Raw genomic sequence first — 22,140 nt, 5'->3', positions numbered from 1 at the left:
CATCTTTATTAAGGAGCGCTAACTTGGATGCCTGCACCAAAGAAGCGATGGCCACATCTACTGGAGGGAACAGCCAAGCCGAGTTTCCCTGCCTCATGGATGCTACTTAAAGTCCTCAAAGACCGACAGAGCTGTAGCCAGGTGACCCCAATGAGTGCACCTCAAAAAGAAAATCCAGGAGAAACAGGAGGGGAGGGAGAGGCAGAGGAAGACCGTGCCACTTGTTCAACTTTCCTGCTCTCCCTTGGCACAGCGACCTCAGAGGAGGATGCAGCCATCCCCTTAAGGGATGATGCTGGAGAACCCTGTCCTGGTGGTATAGACGTGGACCGTTTCACGGAGCTGTGAGACACCTGTTTCTGTAGCGTATGCTTAGAGAAGGACGCGCAGAACTCACAGAATCCGCAGTCTCAAACAGTAAGAGCACCTGCCATGCTTACTGTATCCTCTACTGGGAGATTGGCCTTGCAAATGTTGCAAGCAGCAAACTTGCACACACACACACACACACTCGAATCCGCTTAATGTCACTTCTGCTAATGTCACACTCTGCTTATTATCATCAAATTGAAATGCCCCGGCCCGAATATAATGTAAGGCATTAGAAACACACTCCTGATTATATCACTTCTGTTATTGTCACACTCCGGTTAAATGTCAATCAAATTTAACAGGCATACCATTAATTTCGCCCCCACTTAATATCACTTTCAACTGCCATCTATAACAAACTATTCTGGCACATTCGGTCAACCTTATTCTTGAAAGCCTTGTGGAGTTGCGGTCACATGATGCGGCTACATCGCGTAACTGTTACTCTTTGGGAAATATGACGCCGTGAGTTTGTTTAAAAAAAAAATTTAATAAAGTTCTTCCCATGGATTTGCTGGACATGTACACACAGGATTCTATGGACAATGGACAAATAGCTGTTTAATTCTCAGCTTTCTCCAGAACCAGTTTGTTCCTGTAACTTCAAGGATATAGACTACTGTACTGTTAAAATAGTTTTTTTGTTTAATTTAAATACTACGGTGATATCAAGGTTGGACTGTTTTGGATTGTGCATGCTGTTTGTAAGTAGGTGTACTTAAACTTATTTTTTATTTTATTATTTCAAATGTATTAAATGCATTGAACAGTGCAGTGATAAAATAACCAACTTTTACACATGCTTTACTATTTAAAAATGTTAATTTCGTTTATATCGATAAGGCAAGTGCATTTATATATGAACAGCATTTTCATGATTTTGGTTTAATATGGTATATGGATTGGAACTAATAAAATAAGTATAGCCTGCAGCATACAGTATTAATGCCAAAAAGCGCATTTGGTAGTTTCTAGAATTTTGCACATGGTACACTGAACGAAAACTGTTTGGGGTTTTCTTTAATTACGGAAGCATAATGCATTTCACTTTACTAAGTATTGGTTAACTTCTGATGTCGTCAACTCCGCTTATTGTCACCATTTATGCTCAGTCCCTTTAATGTGACATTAAGCGGTTTTGACTGTGTGTGTGTATGTGTGTATATATATATATATATATGTATGTGTGTATATATTATATATATATATATATATATATATATATATATATATATACACACACACACACACATATATATATATACACATATACATATATTATATATTTGGGATGTAATAGGTTAAAACGGTTAACTGACAAATAAATGCGTACCGTTTTTACATAACAGTTAACGTATAATACAAATTGATAAAATGTGTCCGGCATTTTTTACTTTAAAAGTAAATATCCAATAAAACATGTGCTCTTTAGGCATGATTAGTCGACTGAATACTCATCTATCAAACTAGTCTCAAGCTGTCGATTTCCGGTGTTCGTACACGGAGTACAGCAGCTGGCGTCAAAATAGAAAAGGGAGAAGTGTAAAGATGGAGCAGTCAAAACAAAGTTATGTGTCGAATACCTGCAAAATAAAAACATTTTAGTTTAAGAAACAGGTACGTTACTGTATTCTTATTTTTGCCACGTTTTTACTTTGTGAAACGAGTTCAAAAAGTGTTTTTTTATTAACAAAAACCCACAGACCCCCCCTCTCCTGGAAAAATCCACTCATTATGCAGGTATAGCTCACCTTCCAACCGTGAGCACCCTCCCTGCCTTTATTTAAAATGCTTTCCTGTTAAATGTACTGACAGTACGCAATATCGAAGTCTGCATTTTTCTTTATTAGTCCGCATGCATACCTGCGTACCAGTTATGTGAACCCGTTTGTAATAAATATTTAAGCAGTCAAAAAAAATGTTTAACAAATAGTACAATGATAGTACACAGTGCTTTCTTATGGAATGTTTTTATTTATTTATTTATTTATTTTTATTATTATTATTTGTGTAACGCTATCTTGGTTTGTTTTGTTGGTTGCCAAATGAGGCAGGCTGGGTTGCGGTGCTTGAATACAACCTAAAGTTCGTGGAAACTCCGTTTGTTGAAAGTTGTACGATATCAATAATTGCGCAAATTGGAACTCTGACAGAAATATTTGAAGTATTTCCCTGTCGTATTTTAATATTAAATTAGGTTATTTGCATTTGGAAGGAGAATTTCTCAGGCTAAAAGAAAACTACATGGAAACACACACAACCCTAAAGTACTACCAAAATAGAGAAAGGTGAGACATTTCTTTTTCTATGGAAACTGCCCCACTGATAATCGCAGGTGCAGACTAATTAGGACTGTGTCAATTCCGTAATGTACCTTAACCACGATATACTAGCCCGCCCATATTTTCTGGTATTCGTTAATGTCGCTTCTTTACTAGTGATGATCAAATAACTTTTATATCAGTTTCACATGCTGTTTTTGTAAAAGGTTTCCAATACATTTTGTACAAACCTTCTGGTAACCATTTTCCTGGTCCTTCCATTTCTGTTCCAATGCAAGCCGTGAATTTTCTGCATTATGTCTTTGACAGCTAAGCTCTTCGGTTACCTGTTTCAGCTTCTGTTCAACCAGTGTACACTAGAAAGACACATCCATGTCATATTATTTCACATTTAAGGCACGAATGTGGGTTGTTTACAGACAGATAAAGACCAACATTATAGTAGTGTTACAACTGGATTCCAGCCTACTTTTGTATATGAGAAAATAACAATATAAATCCTTTACCTTGGTAGTAGTTTGGTCAAACTGCCCAGTGACCCTGGTCAATTCATCTCTGCATTTACTCAGGTTCTTATCTTTCTCTTCAAGTTCCAACTTTGCTTTCTCATACAGTCGTTGCATTTCAGAAAGTTTATTCATGTGATTTTTCATGTCCTTTTCTTGTGCCTGAAGGCGAAGCTCCAATTCAGATACTTTTGTTTTCAGATCTAAAGACAAAACACATTATATGATTTTTTTAAGTCACCAATTGTAAATGTATTGTAATAGTAAGTGTTGCAATAACTTTACAGCCGCGTCCCAGTTTGGGAACCACCGAGTCCTTCAGAAAATATGGACTTTAATAAAGTCAGTACATATAGCAGGGATGGCCAAACTTCCTGACCCTACGAGCTGCATACCAAAATGGTTCAAGACACATACTGTAAAGCGAAATATAGTACATAATAGCTATACATATGCACAAAAAATAAAGCAGAGCCCTTCTGTTGGGATATTGTAAAAATATGAACCGAGGTGCTCGTCAGAGACATTGGGGTTCATGTATGCCTAAGAAGAAAGGCATGATGGGATATAAGCTGAAACCTTGTCAGCTGATATACAAATGCTTAGTGTAGAGAGGTGCTGTATATTAACACCAGCAGAATATGGTAACCTCTTTCATGCAACAGTTGTGATGGTGACCAGACCTGGGCGAGTATTATTGTATAAAAAAAAAAAAAAAAAAAAACACTGCTTAAAATGAACAGTTGCATCAAGATATTTAGAACAGTGAAAAACAAATAAAAATACACATTAAGGTTTGTGTGTTGCAGACGTGCAACTGAAAACTTAACAAAGAAAATAACTAATGAAGGGCTGTAATGCAGCAAAAAGCTCAATAATTAAAACAAAAAAGTAAGTGAAAAGGCAACCATAAGCTGAACAAAGTTTTCTGTTAACTCCAATAAACCTGTTATCTTTCGTCAGTCAAATCGTAGAGTGCCTAAATGCAATTTTGCATCAAAGAACAGATTTTTTTCATCTCTTACATTTTATATAGCAGCCACAACATTGTTTATCACCAGTAGTTTAATCGTGCAGCAGATTCCCTAGTTAGAGGACGGGCTGATAATATCTCTTCAGCCAAAGGAATAAGCACAGTAATTTAAAACGTTACCATAATAAACAGTAATGTAGTGGGTTTTGTACTAAAGCAGGGTCAGCTGTTGAAGGGAAAATGAAGTTTAATCTCAAACTGACCAGAAAGGTGAAAACAGAATGCATAAAAATACAGTACTTGGGACTGTAATTAGGAAGTGTACTATACACAAGCATGAATACAGAGAACACAAATATTAAACTTGTGTTTATTTTTACTGTTTCTCTTAGTTTGTTTATTTTTCTTTCTTCAGTTCATTCGAGCCGCAAAGTGTGCGTCACCCAGCATTTCAGCGGGAGTCGCACTTGAACTGCTAGGGAGTCACGGTTTGGCCACCTATGACAGTCTGTTTTCAGGTCCAAAGCCACCCAAAACTACTTTGATCCTGCGTTAATTAATCTCTCCAAAAAAGCACCGTTATTTCAGGTAGCCGTTTATATTGTACAAACAGCATTTGCCATTCCCTGTGATTTAACCTCGTTACCGTGCCATTCACATAGATTTCAATACAAAAGTCAGCACTTTACTGTAGTAAAAGCTTGACAGATCGATCAATTAGCTGTTTGCATCTCGTTACTGAATATTACCCCTGTACTGTACCTTGGCTATTAAATTCCTGTACAAAGTGTCGGGTTTACAGTTTGAAAAACAGCACTGACTGCAACAGCAAGCAAGCATGGCTGGAAAGAGAAAAGGAAAGAATTTCAGCCCTGCTTTGCTGTACTATGGACGGCAGTGAAAAATGTGATTGACAAACTGAAAACCCTACATTGTTTCAGGAGTTTACCACCTGCCTGTGGTTTACTGTGTAAACAGAACCGTCTGGATGACCGGGGAATTTTGTTTTATGAATGGCTACGTATGTGGGCGCTGCGCTTTTAACACTGCTCCATACTATGGATTTTTTAGAAAACGCTGACAAAGTTCGCTGTCCATACTTGCAAAAAAGACCTTCCAGATGCATATATTACAGAGTTCTTCTCTGGAAACAATTTGCAATAATGTAGCCTACCTGTACTGTAGATTTTTGCACTTGCATTACTTTTCTGCACTTATTACATTCATAAGATTTTTAACCGCATAAACGCTGTGGCAGACCTAAGGGCTGCCTATGCCTTTAAGGGTTTACTGCTTAAGTTGCACCATTGTTTTAAAAAAACGCAGGGTGTAAGCATAGTTGGTAGTCATCTGCTGGATAAGAAATTCAAACCAAATGCCAAAAACAAACTGAAAAAGTTACCTGTCTGGAGGCTGAACAAATAAAAAGAAAATATATAAATACACTGCTGTGCAAGTCTTAGACACATTCAGGAGTTACAATATATATCGATGTTATGAGCATCAACAATTTACTCAAAGCCTCCACTAGTGCTTTCCACTATTTTAACAACTTTGACAGTTAATACAGCTTAGTTTGGGTGAGAAGAAACCAAGCTTGTCATTTAGCAATCTTTAATTCACATTGATCAGAATCTTCAAAAATGTGTGATCACAACTCAAAGTACACTATACATGAGCAGCACATATGAAGTGTTGTAGTAGCTAATCCATCAAATTTACCCAGTGGTTCTCAACAGGGGAGACGCACCCCTTATGAGGGAAGCGAATCAAGCCAAAAAAATAAATAAAAAGAAAATAATGTATACATGACATTCTGTAGATGGCGCGGGTTGATTCTATTGTAGTATTAAAGCAAGTTGACTATGGCATAATCTGAAGCAAAACTCCAAGAAATAAAGAACGCGGTCAAGCGATTTGGATGAAAATATCCCAGTTTCAGAAGGCGAAGCTGTCGCCAAGCGAATATGAACATTAAAGGGCGGAGCTGGAATTTGCCGTTATTTTTGGTTCCATATGCCTGCGGGAGACTACGTTTTTAGCACTGACTGACCTGCAGTCGAGAAAGTGCGGAAAGCTTTCTGATCAAATTCGAGGCTCAGCTTTGTTGTGCTTTAACATCTTTTGAGCCTGAGCTGGAAAAATGGTCCAAAGCATGCAAAAGTTCACACTAAACCTTAGCCGCCGTGTTTAGTTTTTTGCAGAAAACAAAAACGGGACACATTTATATTCTTGACTAAGATATTTCTTTAATTTTAATAAATTGAAATGTTCATTGTTACTTTTATGGGGTGATTTCTATTGGTCAGAAATGTCACAAAATACACAGCAGCTTTGAGAACTTTCTTTTCCTCGCAAAAAAAAAAGATGATGTTTGCATTCTGTTTTTTTTTTCCATTGCTACCTTAACATATTGGTTACCACTGACTTAAAGCCAGATAATCCCAATTGATTAAAAGGGTTTTAGTTTATTGTACTCGTGTTCACTTTATTGCTGGTGGAATGGAATGGATCTCAGTACTGTGTATTGTGGCCACCACTGCCCTAGACATTATAACACATAGCTTTATCCTTTGTAGTGCATATCTTATTGGCAAACTGCATGCAAAATTTAATCCCCACCCTGTGCAACTGTGGTGATTGTCCCAAACAACTCTATGGATAAGGCCCTTACACCTGAATTCAAATCAACATACCGACAGAGTCCAGCAACAGTAATTTTATGTGCACAATAAATGCAGCTTCCTTAATAAAAAATATACCGACCTGCTCACAGAAGCATCTAATTTAAAAGCAGCTGCAGATATTCAGCTTTTCACTTCTTAGGGTGCATTTATTTATTTATTTTTAGAACAAAAAGTTTGTAGTGTTTGTATATCCCTGTGTGGCAGAGTGTCCGGCACCTATTTATTATTATTTGTATTTTTGTTTGCGGCGTGGCGTATTTCTTATTATTTATAATTTAAAAACCTGTAATTTAAAATAACAATTGCTAAAACGTGCTGGGTTAGCCAGCACGACACTTACTTGTTTGTCTGTCTGATTCGTTTGGCCCTCGTGCCCTTCTGTTTTTGTTGTTTTGTTCGTTAATAAATTCAGCTGAACGCTGTTGCGTTCAGTTTCACCCGCCCGTCCATTGTTTTGGTTCAGTTACTTCCTGGTCCGTGACGTCACCACACCTCACCACTGTAAGCCATCCTGCCACACCCTGCTACAGGGGTGTGGAATTCGTATCGCCTTACGCCCGGGACTAAGTATGGGTGATAGTACCGGTGTCATAGGGAATTAGTAGACCGGGGAAAAAGCGCAGTAAGGAAAAAGGAAGGCTTGGCAGCAGTTTGATTAAAGGGGAGGTTAACTACATCAATCAACACTTTCTATCTGGTCATTTTATTTTACAGATTGTAAAGTAATGTGTTCACTCATCACTTTATTTATTTTTGGTCTGTAAAATATAAGTGCGATGCAAAGTTTTCAGTTATACTGTAACTTACGTCTCACTTTATACTAGGCCTAGTGTTAAACGCTTGTCAGCTTTTTTCTGCCTGTAAAAATGCCGTTGTTAATCAGATATAGTTGATGTGTGATTGCAAAGATTTATTTACTGTATATTAAAAGGTTTTACACGTCAAAATGTTGTCAATCTTTAATCAAAATTAAAATGTTTTAGTAATATATTCTAATGACATACAATCATACAATATTATTGTAGTACTGCAAGGTCTATTATTATTTTGTCAGTAGGCCTAGCGTTAACTATCACAATTAAAGACAAAACATTAACATCCTAGTTAAAAAAAAAAAAGACAAACATGATAGCTAAATTTGTAAACATGTTTCACTTTTTTTTTGTCTGAATAGGAAAAGAAGTACTGTCTGTAAAAATAAATGAAAGAACAAAGCGCATAATAAATAATAATAATAATAATACAAGTGCATCAGTGATTGCTGTGCATCGTGGCCTAAGTTAGTAACCGCAGGACGGAGCTTAATTTTGTCCATGACTGAAAATCGTGCTTTAACTTTTTGATAATCGCTCGCATGCCTATCCTTACAGTACTGCTTACAAATATGTAACAAAAACATCTCGAGTTGCTATAACGTTGCAACTGTTCAATTGTTGTTAAACAAACAGGCATATAAATGACACTTACAAAGTTAATTTTAAATGATTTATTTTAAGTTAATATATCCAGTCAACTTATTCCCTGGGCTTGAGTACTAGTAGGCGTCGTAAACCTTAGAAACAATGGAACCTCCCCTTTAAATTCTAGATGGCGATCCACTTTTTCCCCGGTCTACTTATTTCCCCAGGACACCGGTACCAGCGGTGCATGTAGCGATTCTTATATTGGGACCCCCGGGAGCCACGGTACAACCGTGACAGACAGTACTACCTGGAGACGATACTGCCATGATTCATTGCGCACGGTTTGAAAAATTGAAGCATCAATCATGGCGCAGTCGAACAAGCAAAATGTTCCTGTACTTGTGAAAAAAAGTAACGCAACCAGTTTGATTTGGGATTATTTTGGGTTTTTGTGCAATTAAGAGGGCCAGGCAATTGACAACGGAAAGCCAAAATGCAGAAGATGTCAAAGAAATTCAGGCAAAAGGAGGCAATACATCCAATTTGTTTAAACATTTGTCTGATCTACATCCCGAACCTGTTTGCAGAAGCAAAACGGCAGGTTTGTAAAATTATTAAGTGTTTGTCTTTATTTAAATAACTATAAAAACTAAAGCAATATTTCTAGTGGTTCTATTGGGATAAATAATACTAGTGAATAATATAATGTTATTTAGATTAAATGTACCGTTAGCGGGATCTGGGAATAACACAAAGCATTTTGTGAGGCAAACGGACACATTTTATGAAACAACAACAGAGCAACAGCAAGGACAAAGATGTATATGTTAAAACACTAACTGGTTTTCTGTAGTTTAACTCGGAGCACTTATATTTTAATAAATTACCTGCAGCACAGGAACACATTGTCTTATAACAAACACTTACGGTACATCCCTAGCAGCCGCACGACAAACACTGCACAAACCGGCAAACCTGTAACGTAGCAACAAATACTGTAATCGCATGGACTGTTTTGCAAGAAGAAGAAAAAGAAACAATAATATCCTACTAGTACAATAACAAAACCAGTTACGGTACATCCAAAAAACCCAGGCACGTTACAAATATATTGTTTGCTTACAATGTACAGCTTATAGCCTATATAAAAAAAAAAACACATGTTGATCTAAAATTCTGTGACGTTTTAGGGAAATATTTATTTTAAAAAAAAAGTTTTAATTATATTTAAACTGGAATTTGGATATCAATAAAATGTCAGCTACAACTACTGGCAATGCCTCAAACAACCATAAGGCTTTTGCCTCTAACTCTTGGATGCCATGCTTTGAACATAATTTAGATCTGGCCATCAACAAAGCAATACACATTGATCGAGTGTCAGCAACTTTATCCAGAATGCACAAAACTGTCTCAGCATTCACAAGGTCTTCCAAGATGACAAGGCAGTTGGCGAAGAAACAAACAAACCCAGGTCTTCCACTACACAAACTCATCCATTCAACTTGTGATATAGTGCAGTGTTTCTTGGAAGAACAGCAAGCTGTCTGCAGTGTTCTTGTGGATGACAGAAACCTGGCCACTGAAATTAAGAAAAAAGTAGCTAGTGATTTAAAACAGCGGTATGAAGACAGGACCTTGCAAAGCATTCTCAATCGTGCAACTTATTTTGACCCACGTTTTAAGGACACTTGTTTCAAATCAAGAAGAGGCCAAGGAAGAGCTTTTGCAGCAGGTTACAAATCACACGAGTGACTCAAATCAACCTATGGCGACAGACAAGCCTGATGAAAGTACAGACGAGCCAGTCAACAAGAAAAGACGACTTGAAAGAGCTGCTATCCACCATAAAGATGCAGAAAAAAGGTGAGACAACTGCATCAGCTGGCATACATGCTACACCCTCTTCAGGAGGAAAGACTGAAAAGTAAGCTCATGCTTTATGGCGGAATGGAAGACATAGATGCTCAAGATGATCCTCTAGCTTGGTGGAAGAAAAATCCAGGAACTTTACCCTTGTTCTCCGAGTTTGCCAGAAAATACCTGTGCATTGCAGCTTCGAGTTGTGCTTCAAAATGTGTGTTTAGCATATCAGGAATCATCTGCAGTCCCAGATGCAGCAAGCGTAAACAAGAAAATGTGGATATGCCTGTGTTTCTTGCAAAAAACTGCCACTAATGAAACAACTGGAGCTTATTTGATAACTTTTTGTAAATGTATTATTTCTGTCTTCTTGAATGTGCGGACAATTATTTTGCAATGAAATGATTTGATAGTTCACCTAAAGTTAAATTGTGCAGTTTACTTTCTCAATTGTTGTTACGTTTTGGTCAATGCATGGTCCTCCGACGCTGTAGCACTGAAGTGGCTGCATGGTGAGTCTGCAGTGTGAAAAGAAGAAGTCGGCTGATGGCACACGCTTCGAGTCAGCACGGGGGTGGTAGCGATGAGCTGAGTCTAAACATTGGATATTCTAAATTGGGAGAAAATACAAAAAATAACTGGCGACTAAATTTCTTTTAAAAAAAATGATGGCACACGCTTCGAGTCAGCATGGGGGTGGTAGCGATGAGCTGAGTCTAAACATTGGATATTCTAAATTGGGAGAAAAAATACAAAAAATAACTGGCGACTAAATTTCTTTTAAAAAAAAAAAAAAAAAAAAAAAAGGAATGTTGACTTTTTTTAGCATGCTATGTTATAACTGTGTGTGTTGCATACACAATGGCCCTGATATTAGAAGCAACACGCATTCCCTGCACACAATTTGTGCCTCACACAAAGATTGATATTTTCAAACACGGCACAAAGCAGTTGGGCGAAATCGGAATCACAAATGCACAAAAGAGAGCTAATCGAGAATGCACAGAATTGGAATACAATACCGCAACCATTAACATTACTCGCCAAGCAGCTATTATAGGTGTACAGTGTATCCTTATTTCTCATAATCTCCACATGAATGTAACCTGCACATGAATGCAGATTCAAACCTCAACACACATCGGTAGCAATGGCACCCCGAACAGCAGCATGTACATCCAGAAAGAAGCTACTAAATGGAGAAATTAAACAATAGCTTACAGCATGCATTCAAAACATTACTTAAATAAAGTTAAATATTCATATATTGTAACAGCTTGCTAGGATAAGTGTCAACAAGGAGTCTTTTTTTTCAGTAGCTCAATTATGCTGCATACAAACACGCCCCGTCTCTTTACACTGTAATCTCTTGTCCTGGCTGTCCACATTATACATAAACATATTTACAAAAGTGTGGACTGTAAAACAAATCCACAATGCCAAAAACACTCATCCATTTAGTAGCCCCGATGATGGAAATCTGTGGATCCAATCTGCACGTGTATCCCTTACTCATACTCCTGTTGAAAGTGTCGTCCCCCCCCACACCCCCCCACAGGCAATGGCATGGAATGCAGATCAAGCATTTAAAAGTATGCCTCTGATATTAATGAGAAATAAATAACCTTGTAGAATTAACAGGGTCGGGGTTTGAAAAGGAAAGGGAGCCTTTGGTGAATGCAACTACAGGGTTATTTCACAGGTTGAGCCCTGTGGGCACTGCAACGTAAACTAGCCCCACACAGTACTTCGCCAAAACTAACGTTGCTGACGGTAGGCATTTAGCTATGTGCATTTTATGGAACCATTCCACGCATTGCAAAGCCTTATGCGCTTCTCGCAGACTTTGCCATCTTCATTCAAATTAGGCCTTTAGAGCAATTCAAATAATTTTGATCTTAAGCATATAAAATATGTCCACATGCATACATTTGAATCTAACGTTTATCATTATCATAGGCATTAGCATGGCTAATAAGCTAAATAGTTAAAGGGCCATCACAGATTATACGGAATTCAAACAGATTTACCTACCAGGAAGCTGGGAAGAGAGGCCAGCTATCGATGCATCTGTATTTGCGTTCTTCATTTTGACGAGTGTCTCAAATATATGAGTACATTTTACCTGTTTAATGAATCTTTTTTTTACTTTCTTGCTTTCTATTACGTTTTCTTTTCGTTTTTCTTTCTCAGTAGCCTATTAGCCGTGATCTCCTGGAAACTGTGCCAGTGGTGACCTACAAGTGTTGTCCATCCATAATTAAAGACTTTACTGCACCTACTATTTGCTCGTATCCAACTTTGCTCTTACAATTACATTTACGTTACTGCAATTGCTCTTATTTAAAATGATTTACGCATAAGGAAATACACACATTTATTCTACTGTATATGGGTCTATTATCGTCGTTGTTGTTGATTAAATTATACAGGTATTTGTTTAGTATTGTATCTGCCGGCTCAGTCTATGTTACATACCGTACTGTAGCCTAATGCAGATGTGGACGGAGTCTTGAATAACCGCTGGGTGTTTTCCATTGTTATACCTTGGAAAGCATCTGCGTTCAGTGCTTGAGTGCTTGAGTGGTGTGCGCGGAGTTAAGGCTTGCTTTTTAAAAGCGTTATTTTGTGCTAGAGTCCTGCGCGGGTCCGATCTTTACAACCCGCTTCCGACCCGAACCCACAACCTGCTGCAACACCGTCTTCTTACCCGCGACCCAACCCGCTTTAATAAGACCTGCAACCCGACACAAATCCGCAAGTGTTTGTCCTTTACCTACTGCCTGCGTCAACTGACTCTCATATTCACACACATATATCTCTACCATTCTCCACAGATTGAGTTTACACAATAGTCTATACAGCGTGGTAGCTTTCTCTCGTGGTCTGCATATATTTTAACATAGTTAATATGTTACAATCTCTACTTACTTTACTATAAAATACCTGTCTATTCCCTTTGTGCAACCAGTTGAAAGGGAGCTACACCTGTGCTTTCGCAGAGATGTACCAGTTTTGTGGCAGTCGTTTACAAAACAATTACACGCTTTACAAGCAACGAATCCAGTCACATGTTCGTTATTTTCATTCACTATGATTCCAAAATAATTGCACACTTCTGATTTACCTCTCGAACTAGTATCCAACTACATGATATAAACCCTGCTCTATCTTTTGTTTCACATCGTTCAAACATTTTTAATATCACCAAGTATACATGATAAAAAGATCTTGTGACATATCAAACAAGCGAGAACACTCTAGACAGCTGACTCCTCCCGGATCGCCACCTGCTTTAGTGCAGGAAATACCAGTACATTTACCTTCTAATACGTTCTTTAGGAAAGGGTTACAGACGAGTACGCTGAAAGGACAGAAAACGTTTTTGGTTATTCAAATTCAGACCCGAAAATTATTATTTTTTGGGCCGCAAACCACAAAAATGTTGACATTCCGACCCGAACCCTGTCCCGCTTTTGCGGGTCAACCGCGTGTACCCTACCCGATGCAGGACTCTATTTTGTGCCTTGCAAAACTGTTTTTTGTTCTTGGCGCATACTTTCGAAAATGGCACGATCACGCAATTTGTCGATCACTCCCCCCATATTGCGCTTTGAATATATTATATTTGTGCACAGGGCAGAACGGATTGTGCCACGCAAAAAGTTTCGAACATGCACATATTGCGCATTCACGCATAAACCTCTATGCAGTGCGCAAACCTTTCGAATATTTCTTTTAAAAAAATTAAAACGTTTTATTTGTTTTAATGGAATATGGTGCAAACGATTAATGTGAGTATTAGTATTTAAAACACCAGGAACTGCTTATCGTTTCTTTTCTGGTGGTATCGTGGCAGTATCGAGTATCGTGATACTAAAATTAGTATCGGTATTGTGGAGCACAATTTTGGTGTTGCCCACCCCTACGTGGGACAACAGGTTTTGCCGTTATACTTTGCCCATCGGACAAGTAGTTTTTATTTATTTTTCCTATGTTTGTTCTTTTGCTATAAAGACATGACGGGTATATTTAGAGAGCCAAAGTTTCTGAATCCTGAATTCCGAAGTCTTTATGAACCATCCCTATCACTTCTGATTGGCCAGCTGTGGAAGAAGCTGATCTTCTATTGGTTACAAAGAATCCCACAAATGGCTGTCTGAGAGCCTCTGTCAAGGCACAGACTACTCTTGTAAACGTAATACTGTTTTATTTAAATTTTTTGCAAATTAGCAAATAAGTGACACTGCTTTCCGAATGGATCGAGCATTTAAATGCCCATGGTCAAGCGTGTACTTGTTGATGTTTATATATAAAATAATAATAATAATAAAAAAACACCGTTAAGTTTACTGTTTAGAAGCATTTCAAGACAAACCTGGCATTTTTTTTTCTTTTGATTTTAGTGTTGCTAGTTTGCTATTTATCCTATATTTTTTAGATTTAAACATTTTTAATTTTACTAAATTTCAACAGAATCAATATTAGTTATTTATTGGATATGGACAATCCACCGATTTTTTAAACTATTTAAAAATGATTGACAGTCTATTTTATTTAAAAATAAAATATTTTACAGATAATCTCATATATAAGCATTTCATTTTTATCACTAAAAACATATTTGTCAGTCTCATAGCAATGTGTTTATGTACTAATTCATTTATGTATTTATTTATTTTTCAGTGAGTAGTGCAAGAATGTTGCCCTCCCAAAAGCCATCAGGGTATGAAACCAGGATCACCCTGCTGCAGCAGTGTTCCAGTTAGCCATCATGGGACAAGATGTTAGATGAGGAAAAATAGCTGTAAAATGTTGTACACGGTTTAAAAAAAATAAGTATACAATAGAAAAACAAAAGAAAAAACATTTTGTCTTTGCAGAATTTGATAGAGCATACTGTATATATTGCGCGTATTTTGGTAAAAAAAAAACAGTACAAAATGCAGACAAACTTGACAGGTTATACACAAAACCTTTAAAAAAAATCTAGGCTTCACCAGTTACAAAACTGAAAATGTCAAGAAAGATCAGAATTCCACAAAGCAGCAGTAATAGTAGGCAATGATTTCGTATGTGTGATGCAACAAACTAAAACACCTGTACATCAGGAGCTGGATTCAGCTAGAGAAAGTGTGAGAAAAAAACAGGAAGAAGCATTTGTTACATTTGAATAACTAACAAGTATTGCTTGTTAGTAGTACTTAGCATGTTACTTAAATTTACTTAAAGTATGTTATATATTTGTTGAGGTGAGGTCACAGGGAACCTTTTGTGTATCTTGAAGAATTTAGTGAACCTGTCAAAGCTACAAGGCTAGATCCGCCCCCGATAACCACTAATTGATTGATTGTGTTCACTGTTAAATAAAACCAAAATCCAAAAAGTTATGTTCTACTTTTTTGTGTGTGTTCTGTGCGACAGGGAGAGGACACATAGATTTTTCTAAACACGTTGTCTCTTGGACAACAAGTTTTTTTCAAAAATTGCACACCCCTGCTACTAGTACATGCTCCAGCACCTTTCGTCAATAAATAGTTTTAGACACCTGGACACTGAGACCAAGTATGAAACCACAGTTATCCCTACTAAGGGTAAGGTAAGTCTTGTCATAACTTTTGATTTTTGTTACCATATTAAAATTAAGGGATGTTAATATGAACCTTATACATGCAGCAAAGTGTGCAACAAGCTCACGAAAATGTTGTAGGCTTAGTGCTGATGTAAATGCCTGTGCTGGTTCAGTTTGGGAAAATCATAACCATTGCATCCCTAATCTACATGTTATCCAACTTCCTTGGTACAAGTATGTTGTATTCTTGTAATAAATTAGCTGTCAGTGTGGGATAGATAACATTTGTTCTTCTGTTTTTCTACAAATTTCCTAAGAATGAATTATCTGAATATAGCAAATACCTTGATTTATTACTCCTTTTAGATTGTCATCCTGTTGAAAGTTTGCACTGTCATTGAAAGTGATATTGCCAGACACTTTCTTTGCAGATCTCAGATCACATTTGTAGGGGGTTACTTCTTGTTCCCATAAAAAACCTGAGGTACCGGAACCGCTTTTCAAGGGTGTTTCCAGAGAGCTGTGTGACTGTCGACTTGGTGTTTGTTCCTGTTGCCATGGAAAAACAGAAGACGCAGCCTGATGCCTTGCGATATCTTTGCGATTCACTGACGATTGGTTTATTATCTGTAAAAAAGAAAAAAAAAATACAGTACTGTGCAAAAGTTTTAGGCAGGTGTGAAAAAATGCTGTAAAGTAAGAATGCTTTCAAAAATAGACATGTTAATAGTTTATATTTATCAATTAACTAAATGCAAAGTGAGTGAACAGAAGAAAATCTAAATCAAATCCATATTTGGTGTGATCACCCTTTGCCTTCAAAACAGCATCAATTCTTCTAGGTACACTTGCACAAAGTCAGGGATTTTGTAGGCATATAGTCAGGTGTATGATTAAACAATTATACCAAACAGGTGTTTGTGATCATCAATTCAATATGTAGGTTAAAACACAATCATTAACTGAAACAGAAACAGCTGTGTAGGAGGAATAAAACTGGGTGAGGAACAGCCAAACTCAGCTAACAAGGTGAGGTTGCTGAAGACAGTTTACTGTCAAAAGTCATACACCATGGCAAGACTGAGCACAGCAACAAGACACAAGGTATTTATACTGCATCAGCAAGGTCTCTCCCAGGCAGAAATTTCAAGGCAGACAGGGGTTTCCAGATGTGCTGTCCAAGCTCTTTTGAAGAAGCACAAAGAAACTAGCAACGTTGAGGACCGTAGACGCAGTGGTCGGCCAAGGAAACTTACTGCAGCAGATGAAAGACACATCATGCTTACTTCCCTTCGCAATCGGAAAATGTCCAGCAGTGCCATCAGCTCAGAATTGGCAGAAAACAGTGGGACCCTGGTACACCCATCTACTGTCCGGAGAAGTCTGGTCAGAAGTGGCCTTCATGGAAGACTTGCGGCCAAAAAGCCATACCTCCGACGTGGAAACAAGGCCAAGCGGCTCAACTATGCACGATAACACAGGAACTGAGGTGCAGAAAAATGGCAGCAGGTGCTCTGGACTGATGAGTCAAAATTTGAAACATTTGGCTGTAGCAGAAGGCAGTTTGTTCGCCGAAGGGCTGGAGAGCGGTACACGAATGAATGTCTGCAGTCAACAGTGAAGCATGGTGGAGGTTCCTTGCAAGTTTGGGGCTGCATTTCTGCAAATGGAGTTGGGGATTTGGTCTGAATTAATGGTCTCCTCAAGGCTGAGAAGTACAGGCAGATACTTATCCATCATGCAATACCATCAGGGAGGCATCTGATTGGGCCCAATTTTATTCTGCAGCATGACAACGACCCCAAACATACAGCGAAAGTCATTAAGAACTATCTTCAGCGTAAAGAAGAACAAGGAGTCCTGGAAGTGATGGTATGGCCCCCACAGAGCCCTGATCTCAACATCATCGAGTCTGTCTGGGATTACATGAAGAGAGAGAAGCAACTGAGGCTGCCTAAATCCACAGAAGAACTGTGGTTAGTTCTCCAAGATGTTTGGGCCAACCTACCTGCTGAGTTCCTTCAAAAACTGTGTGCAAGTGTACCTAGAAGAATTGATGCTGTTTTGAAGGCAAAGGGTGGTCACACCAAATATTGATTTGATGTAGATTTTTCTTCTGTTCACTCACTTTGCATTTTGTTAATTTTTAAATATAAACTATTAACATGTCTATTTTTGAAAGCATTCTTACTTTACAGCATTTTTTCACACCTGCCTAAAACTTCTGCACAGTACTGTACTGTATATATATATATATATATATATATATATATATATATATATATATATATATATATATATATATATATATAATTTAAAATTAGTATGTACTGCAAGCCTGGAAACTCAAATGAATAAGAATAAATGAACAATCAATGCAAGCATTTTAGAATGACATTCAGCAAAGCCCATACACTGCAAGAAGTTTTGGCTGTTAAGGACATAATTTGTACTGTTTTCATACCAAGCAGAGTTGCAAATACAAGTTTTTATTGCTTATTTATCTTCATGCAGAGTTAGAAGAACATTTGTCAGCAAGCCTAAAAAATATGCAAGGAATAAACAATGTGTTGAAATCGGTAAATTATCAAATGCTGTTAGGCTAATTAAAACAGTTATTTATGCCACTTAAAACATTTCTTCCTAATTGATACTTGTTTGACTTGAGTTCTGAACCTGTCCAAAAGATGTGTGAAATAAAAATTAGAAGTGGGGTGTTTATGTGGGAATTTGAATTTGTAATTATGAAAACTTTTTTTTTTCACATTTTTAATGTATAATTGTATTACTTTTAGCAAACAATATGAAATGCTAAACTGAAATCACAAGCTTTCTCAGTGTTGTTTGAAATGTATTTATTACCGTAACAAAGAAAAACACTTATTGCACTTACTTTAACTTGCAGAATCTTCAGTTCTGCTTCCAATCTTTTTCTTTCTTCAACTTCTTTATTATATTTTTCTTGAAAGACCTCTAGTTTTGAATCTTTTAAAAAAAAAACATAACATTATGTCATAATTATTCTGGGGATATTCGGAGTAACAAATGAAAGGAATAGGTATCTGAAAATAAATTACATTTACCATTTAGTCTTGGACATGGTGTGACAGGAGCAACAAAGCTTTTTTGTGGAGATCCACATTGCTGCAAATCTACCAATGCACTTGTTTCCGGATTTCTTTCAAGATCTAACTTGCACCTGAGAAACAAAACAGATTCACATTTCAAGTAGATTGTTATGCTTTCGTTCCACAAATATTATTGATTACTAAAGTTCTTGACCATGAGTTACACAGTAATTCATATTGCATACCATGGTGCCTTCAGGAGGTTTAGATAGAACATACAATATGATGGACATTAAGGTATACTTTAATGGAACAACTTAAATGTCCATTTTAAATGGACTCGGTCTGGTTCTTTTATCAATTTGCTTGCTGTTCATACTTCTCAAAAAGGGATGGAGTCCGTTTGGAAGCGAGCTAATGTTTTTTTGTTGTCCTTTTCCATTTTTTCTTCAAGACAGTTTGTATTCACAATGCAATTTGCAAGTGCTTTCTTTTGTTTTTATGGTCTGTGAACCTGATGTTTACAATATTCTGCAAGGCATATCTTGGTATCTAGAAAGATGATGTATTAATAGATACTATTGATGAATTGCTCCGGTTTCTAATAGTATGTTTTAAATTCTTACATATTGCTGTGGAAGAAAGCTTCGGAGCACTTTGCTAATTTAATTAATAAATGTGTTTAATGCCTACAGTAGCAGAATAGTGCAGTGTTCAGTTAAGCAAAACTATTGCCCTAGTTTAGCCATTAATATAATTGGAGAAAATAAATAGATTTTACTAAAAAATTGAGTTTTATCCAGTTCAGCTTGGATTTTGATGTCTGACTGAATTTCTATCAGAGCTCATACTGTCCATGTAGTTTAGGTTTACCAGAGTTCCAAAGTCAAAAACAGCTGGGATGTTTTCAATTCAATGATGCTGTAGCAACCCTGAAGCTGTTAAACATACCAGTATATATTACATGGATAGTAACTATATTTACACTGTGGCCCATGCTAAAAAAAAGTCGTATTGCATTTCTGTGATGCCAGAAAGCACTAACACAGCCTTAGTGATTGTAACAGGTTGTACAGTATTGATAATATATATATTACATAATGATTCACCTTTTCAGTTCATGCTCCAGTTTTTCAACTAGTTTCTTGCTGGAAGAGATTTCCCCCTTCAAGTTATTGACCTGCTGCTCCTTCACTTGCAGATCATGGGTGATCTTTTGTCTGGACTTTTCAAGATTATTACAGGATTCCACTAGACACTGGTTCTCTCTTTTTATTGCTGTCACCTCATTCTTCTCATTTTCCACCTAAAAGCAGATTAAAGACAAATTCAGCTGTTAGAAGATGCTGTATATGGATTTAACAGATTCTGTTAAATTAACTTTATAATGATCTTAACCAATCAGAAAATAAACCACTACAAGTCCTACAGAATTTCAAATGCAGCAACATGTTTTTAAGTCTATATGAGTGTATATTGCGGCTAAAACAACATGGACAATGAAAAACTATTAACATTATTTCTAATGTTTAACACTTGGTTAACATGAATGGATTACTTTATTTAATTTGTATTGGAACCATAAATGCAAGTACATCTCAGTAAGGTTAAATCAATAGTAGCCCGTAGCCACCCCTTCTTACCTTTTGTTTTTGCTTTTGGAAAGCGGCTTCCATGGATTCCAGCTGAAACTGTCTTTGTTGTCTTTCCTTTTTCAGTTTGTCTAGTTGGCTCTCCATTTCCTGGATTTTTTGGAGGGCTCTGGTGGGAAGCCCATCCTTCCACTCGTCTACCACCCAACTCATTTCAAAAAAGCTTATGAGAAATCTTTACTCCGAAGAGATCAGCATAGCCTGAAAAATCAAGTCATGAAATGGAGACAGTAAGTTCACGCCATAGGCTAACGGACAGAAATGCAAAATGCACACCCAGACTGGTAGGGAGTACATGTATCACTTTGCAGTTATTATTTATAAATTATATATTAAAATGATCACAGTGTATTGTTATAATGAATTATGTACGCATAGCTTGCCTACAGTGACAGGAAATCTGCATAATTGACGTTGTCATAAATAAAATTTAAAAAAACTGAACTTTTAAACTACAATAACTAAATAACATTGTTTGTTTAATTTAGAACTAAGAGAACTGCAATTGTAATACCCTGCTAAAAACGGCGGGATATTCATACATAACGAGTTCTTCAATCCAGCGCGGTATGGTGAGTTTGCTTACAAATTTCGTGAAAATAAAGTACTCAATTTAAGAACACCACCAAAAAACTCTGAAAAAGGTACAAAAACTTTCATTTTTTAATTAAAAAAATAAACGTAAGCGAAACAAAGGCATGCATCTCAATCGTGAACGAAGTGGCGCATAAACATTTAGACAATGAAATTAGAAAACAAGCAATTACCAACCATTGACCAAGCAGTAAATAATCCTAATATCATGGCAATTAATAACATATATTTGCTTACCTAGGCGTTATACGAGTTATTAACAGATGTTTACAATGGAAATTACTCCCTCAGCACCATGTATTTGAACTTCTCGCCGACAATAAATTCAAATTTCCCCGCTGGTCACTGCTGCCAGCCTCAAACCGACAGTTTACACCCCAGTAAGAATGAACCAGAACCTCTAATTGGACCAAAACAATTCTGACTCCAACTGTAACTGAGAGCTGACTCCTGATTGCTTGTTGGAACCATATTCAAATAAGGTACCGCCCATAAGTGATTTGTTTGGCTATTTTAAAGGAAGTAAGTCTCTCATTGGCCTGTTGTAAAGCGGATGTTCCAAAACTGCCAGTCTGCTGCTGATTCACAGTGCAGTAAAGAGGTTAAGAACAGCAGAGATGTGCCGCTGAATTTTCGTGTTTTGTTACAAAACCCAAACTAACAGCGCTTTATTTAGGTGCTTTGTGACTGAACAGCTTTCAAAACCCTGGATTAATATATGGTCTGTCTTGAGTTTTGTAATTAATCGTACCAGGCACGTTCGCTCCCCTTCTTGTACCACAGAAAATACCGAAAGACTAGGCTGCGACAGCAAGTTAATAATTTTAAAAGACATAGAGTATGTGGGGAAGATGTAGGGCATATATTCAGAAAAGAGAGATTATTATTGCATATGAATTTACAATAATCTTGTACATTTGAGTATGGTAACACGTCTTCTATATATGCAACAATGTTTTAACTTAGTCATCTGTTACTATAGCCAACATTTCAAATAGTTCTAATCATATACAGTAGAATAGTGGTGAATATATGTTTTTTTTTTTTTTGTTTTTTTTTTAATAATAGCTGAACTAATCATTTCCAAATAACTTGTAAAATAGTAGGTTAGGGGACCGTCCAACAACACAAGAAAATTCTAACCCAGGCACGGACAGAAATGCTTCCC

The 22,140-nt window shown here is 37.0% G+C and overlaps 1 protein-coding gene across 1 annotated transcript in view; it reads right to left on the bottom strand.

Annotated features, from left to right (window-relative positions):
• cenpf (centromere protein F) overlaps positions 1-21,446 on the bottom strand; it is a 57,537-nt gene extending 36,091 nt beyond the window's left edge. The window contains exons 1-8 of the mRNA XM_034017203.3: positions 21,210-21,446; positions 20,370-20,579; positions 19,836-20,032; positions 18,742-18,857; positions 18,552-18,643; positions 16,003-16,285; positions 3,161-3,363; positions 2,885-3,010 (exon numbers count right to left, since the gene is read on the bottom strand). Coding sequence (XP_033873094.3) covers positions 2,885-3,010; positions 3,161-3,363; positions 16,003-16,285; positions 18,552-18,643; positions 18,742-18,857; positions 19,836-20,032; positions 20,370-20,531 — 1,179 coding nt within the window. The 5' untranslated portion in view covers positions 20,532-20,579; positions 21,210-21,446. The remainder of the gene's footprint in view (positions 1-2,884; positions 3,011-3,160; positions 3,364-16,002; positions 16,286-18,551; positions 18,644-18,741; positions 18,858-19,835; positions 20,033-20,369; positions 20,580-21,209) is intronic.
• Between the last annotated feature and the right edge of the window lie 694 nt (positions 21,447-22,140).

The sequence above is a fragment of the Acipenser ruthenus genome, chromosome 6, assembly GCF_902713425.1.
Source record: "Acipenser ruthenus chromosome 6, fAciRut3.2 maternal haplotype, whole genome shotgun sequence".
Classification (NCBI taxonomy): domain Eukaryota; kingdom Metazoa; phylum Chordata; class Actinopteri; order Acipenseriformes; family Acipenseridae; genus Acipenser; species Acipenser ruthenus.
This window is presented reverse-complemented; position numbering and strand designations above follow the sequence as displayed.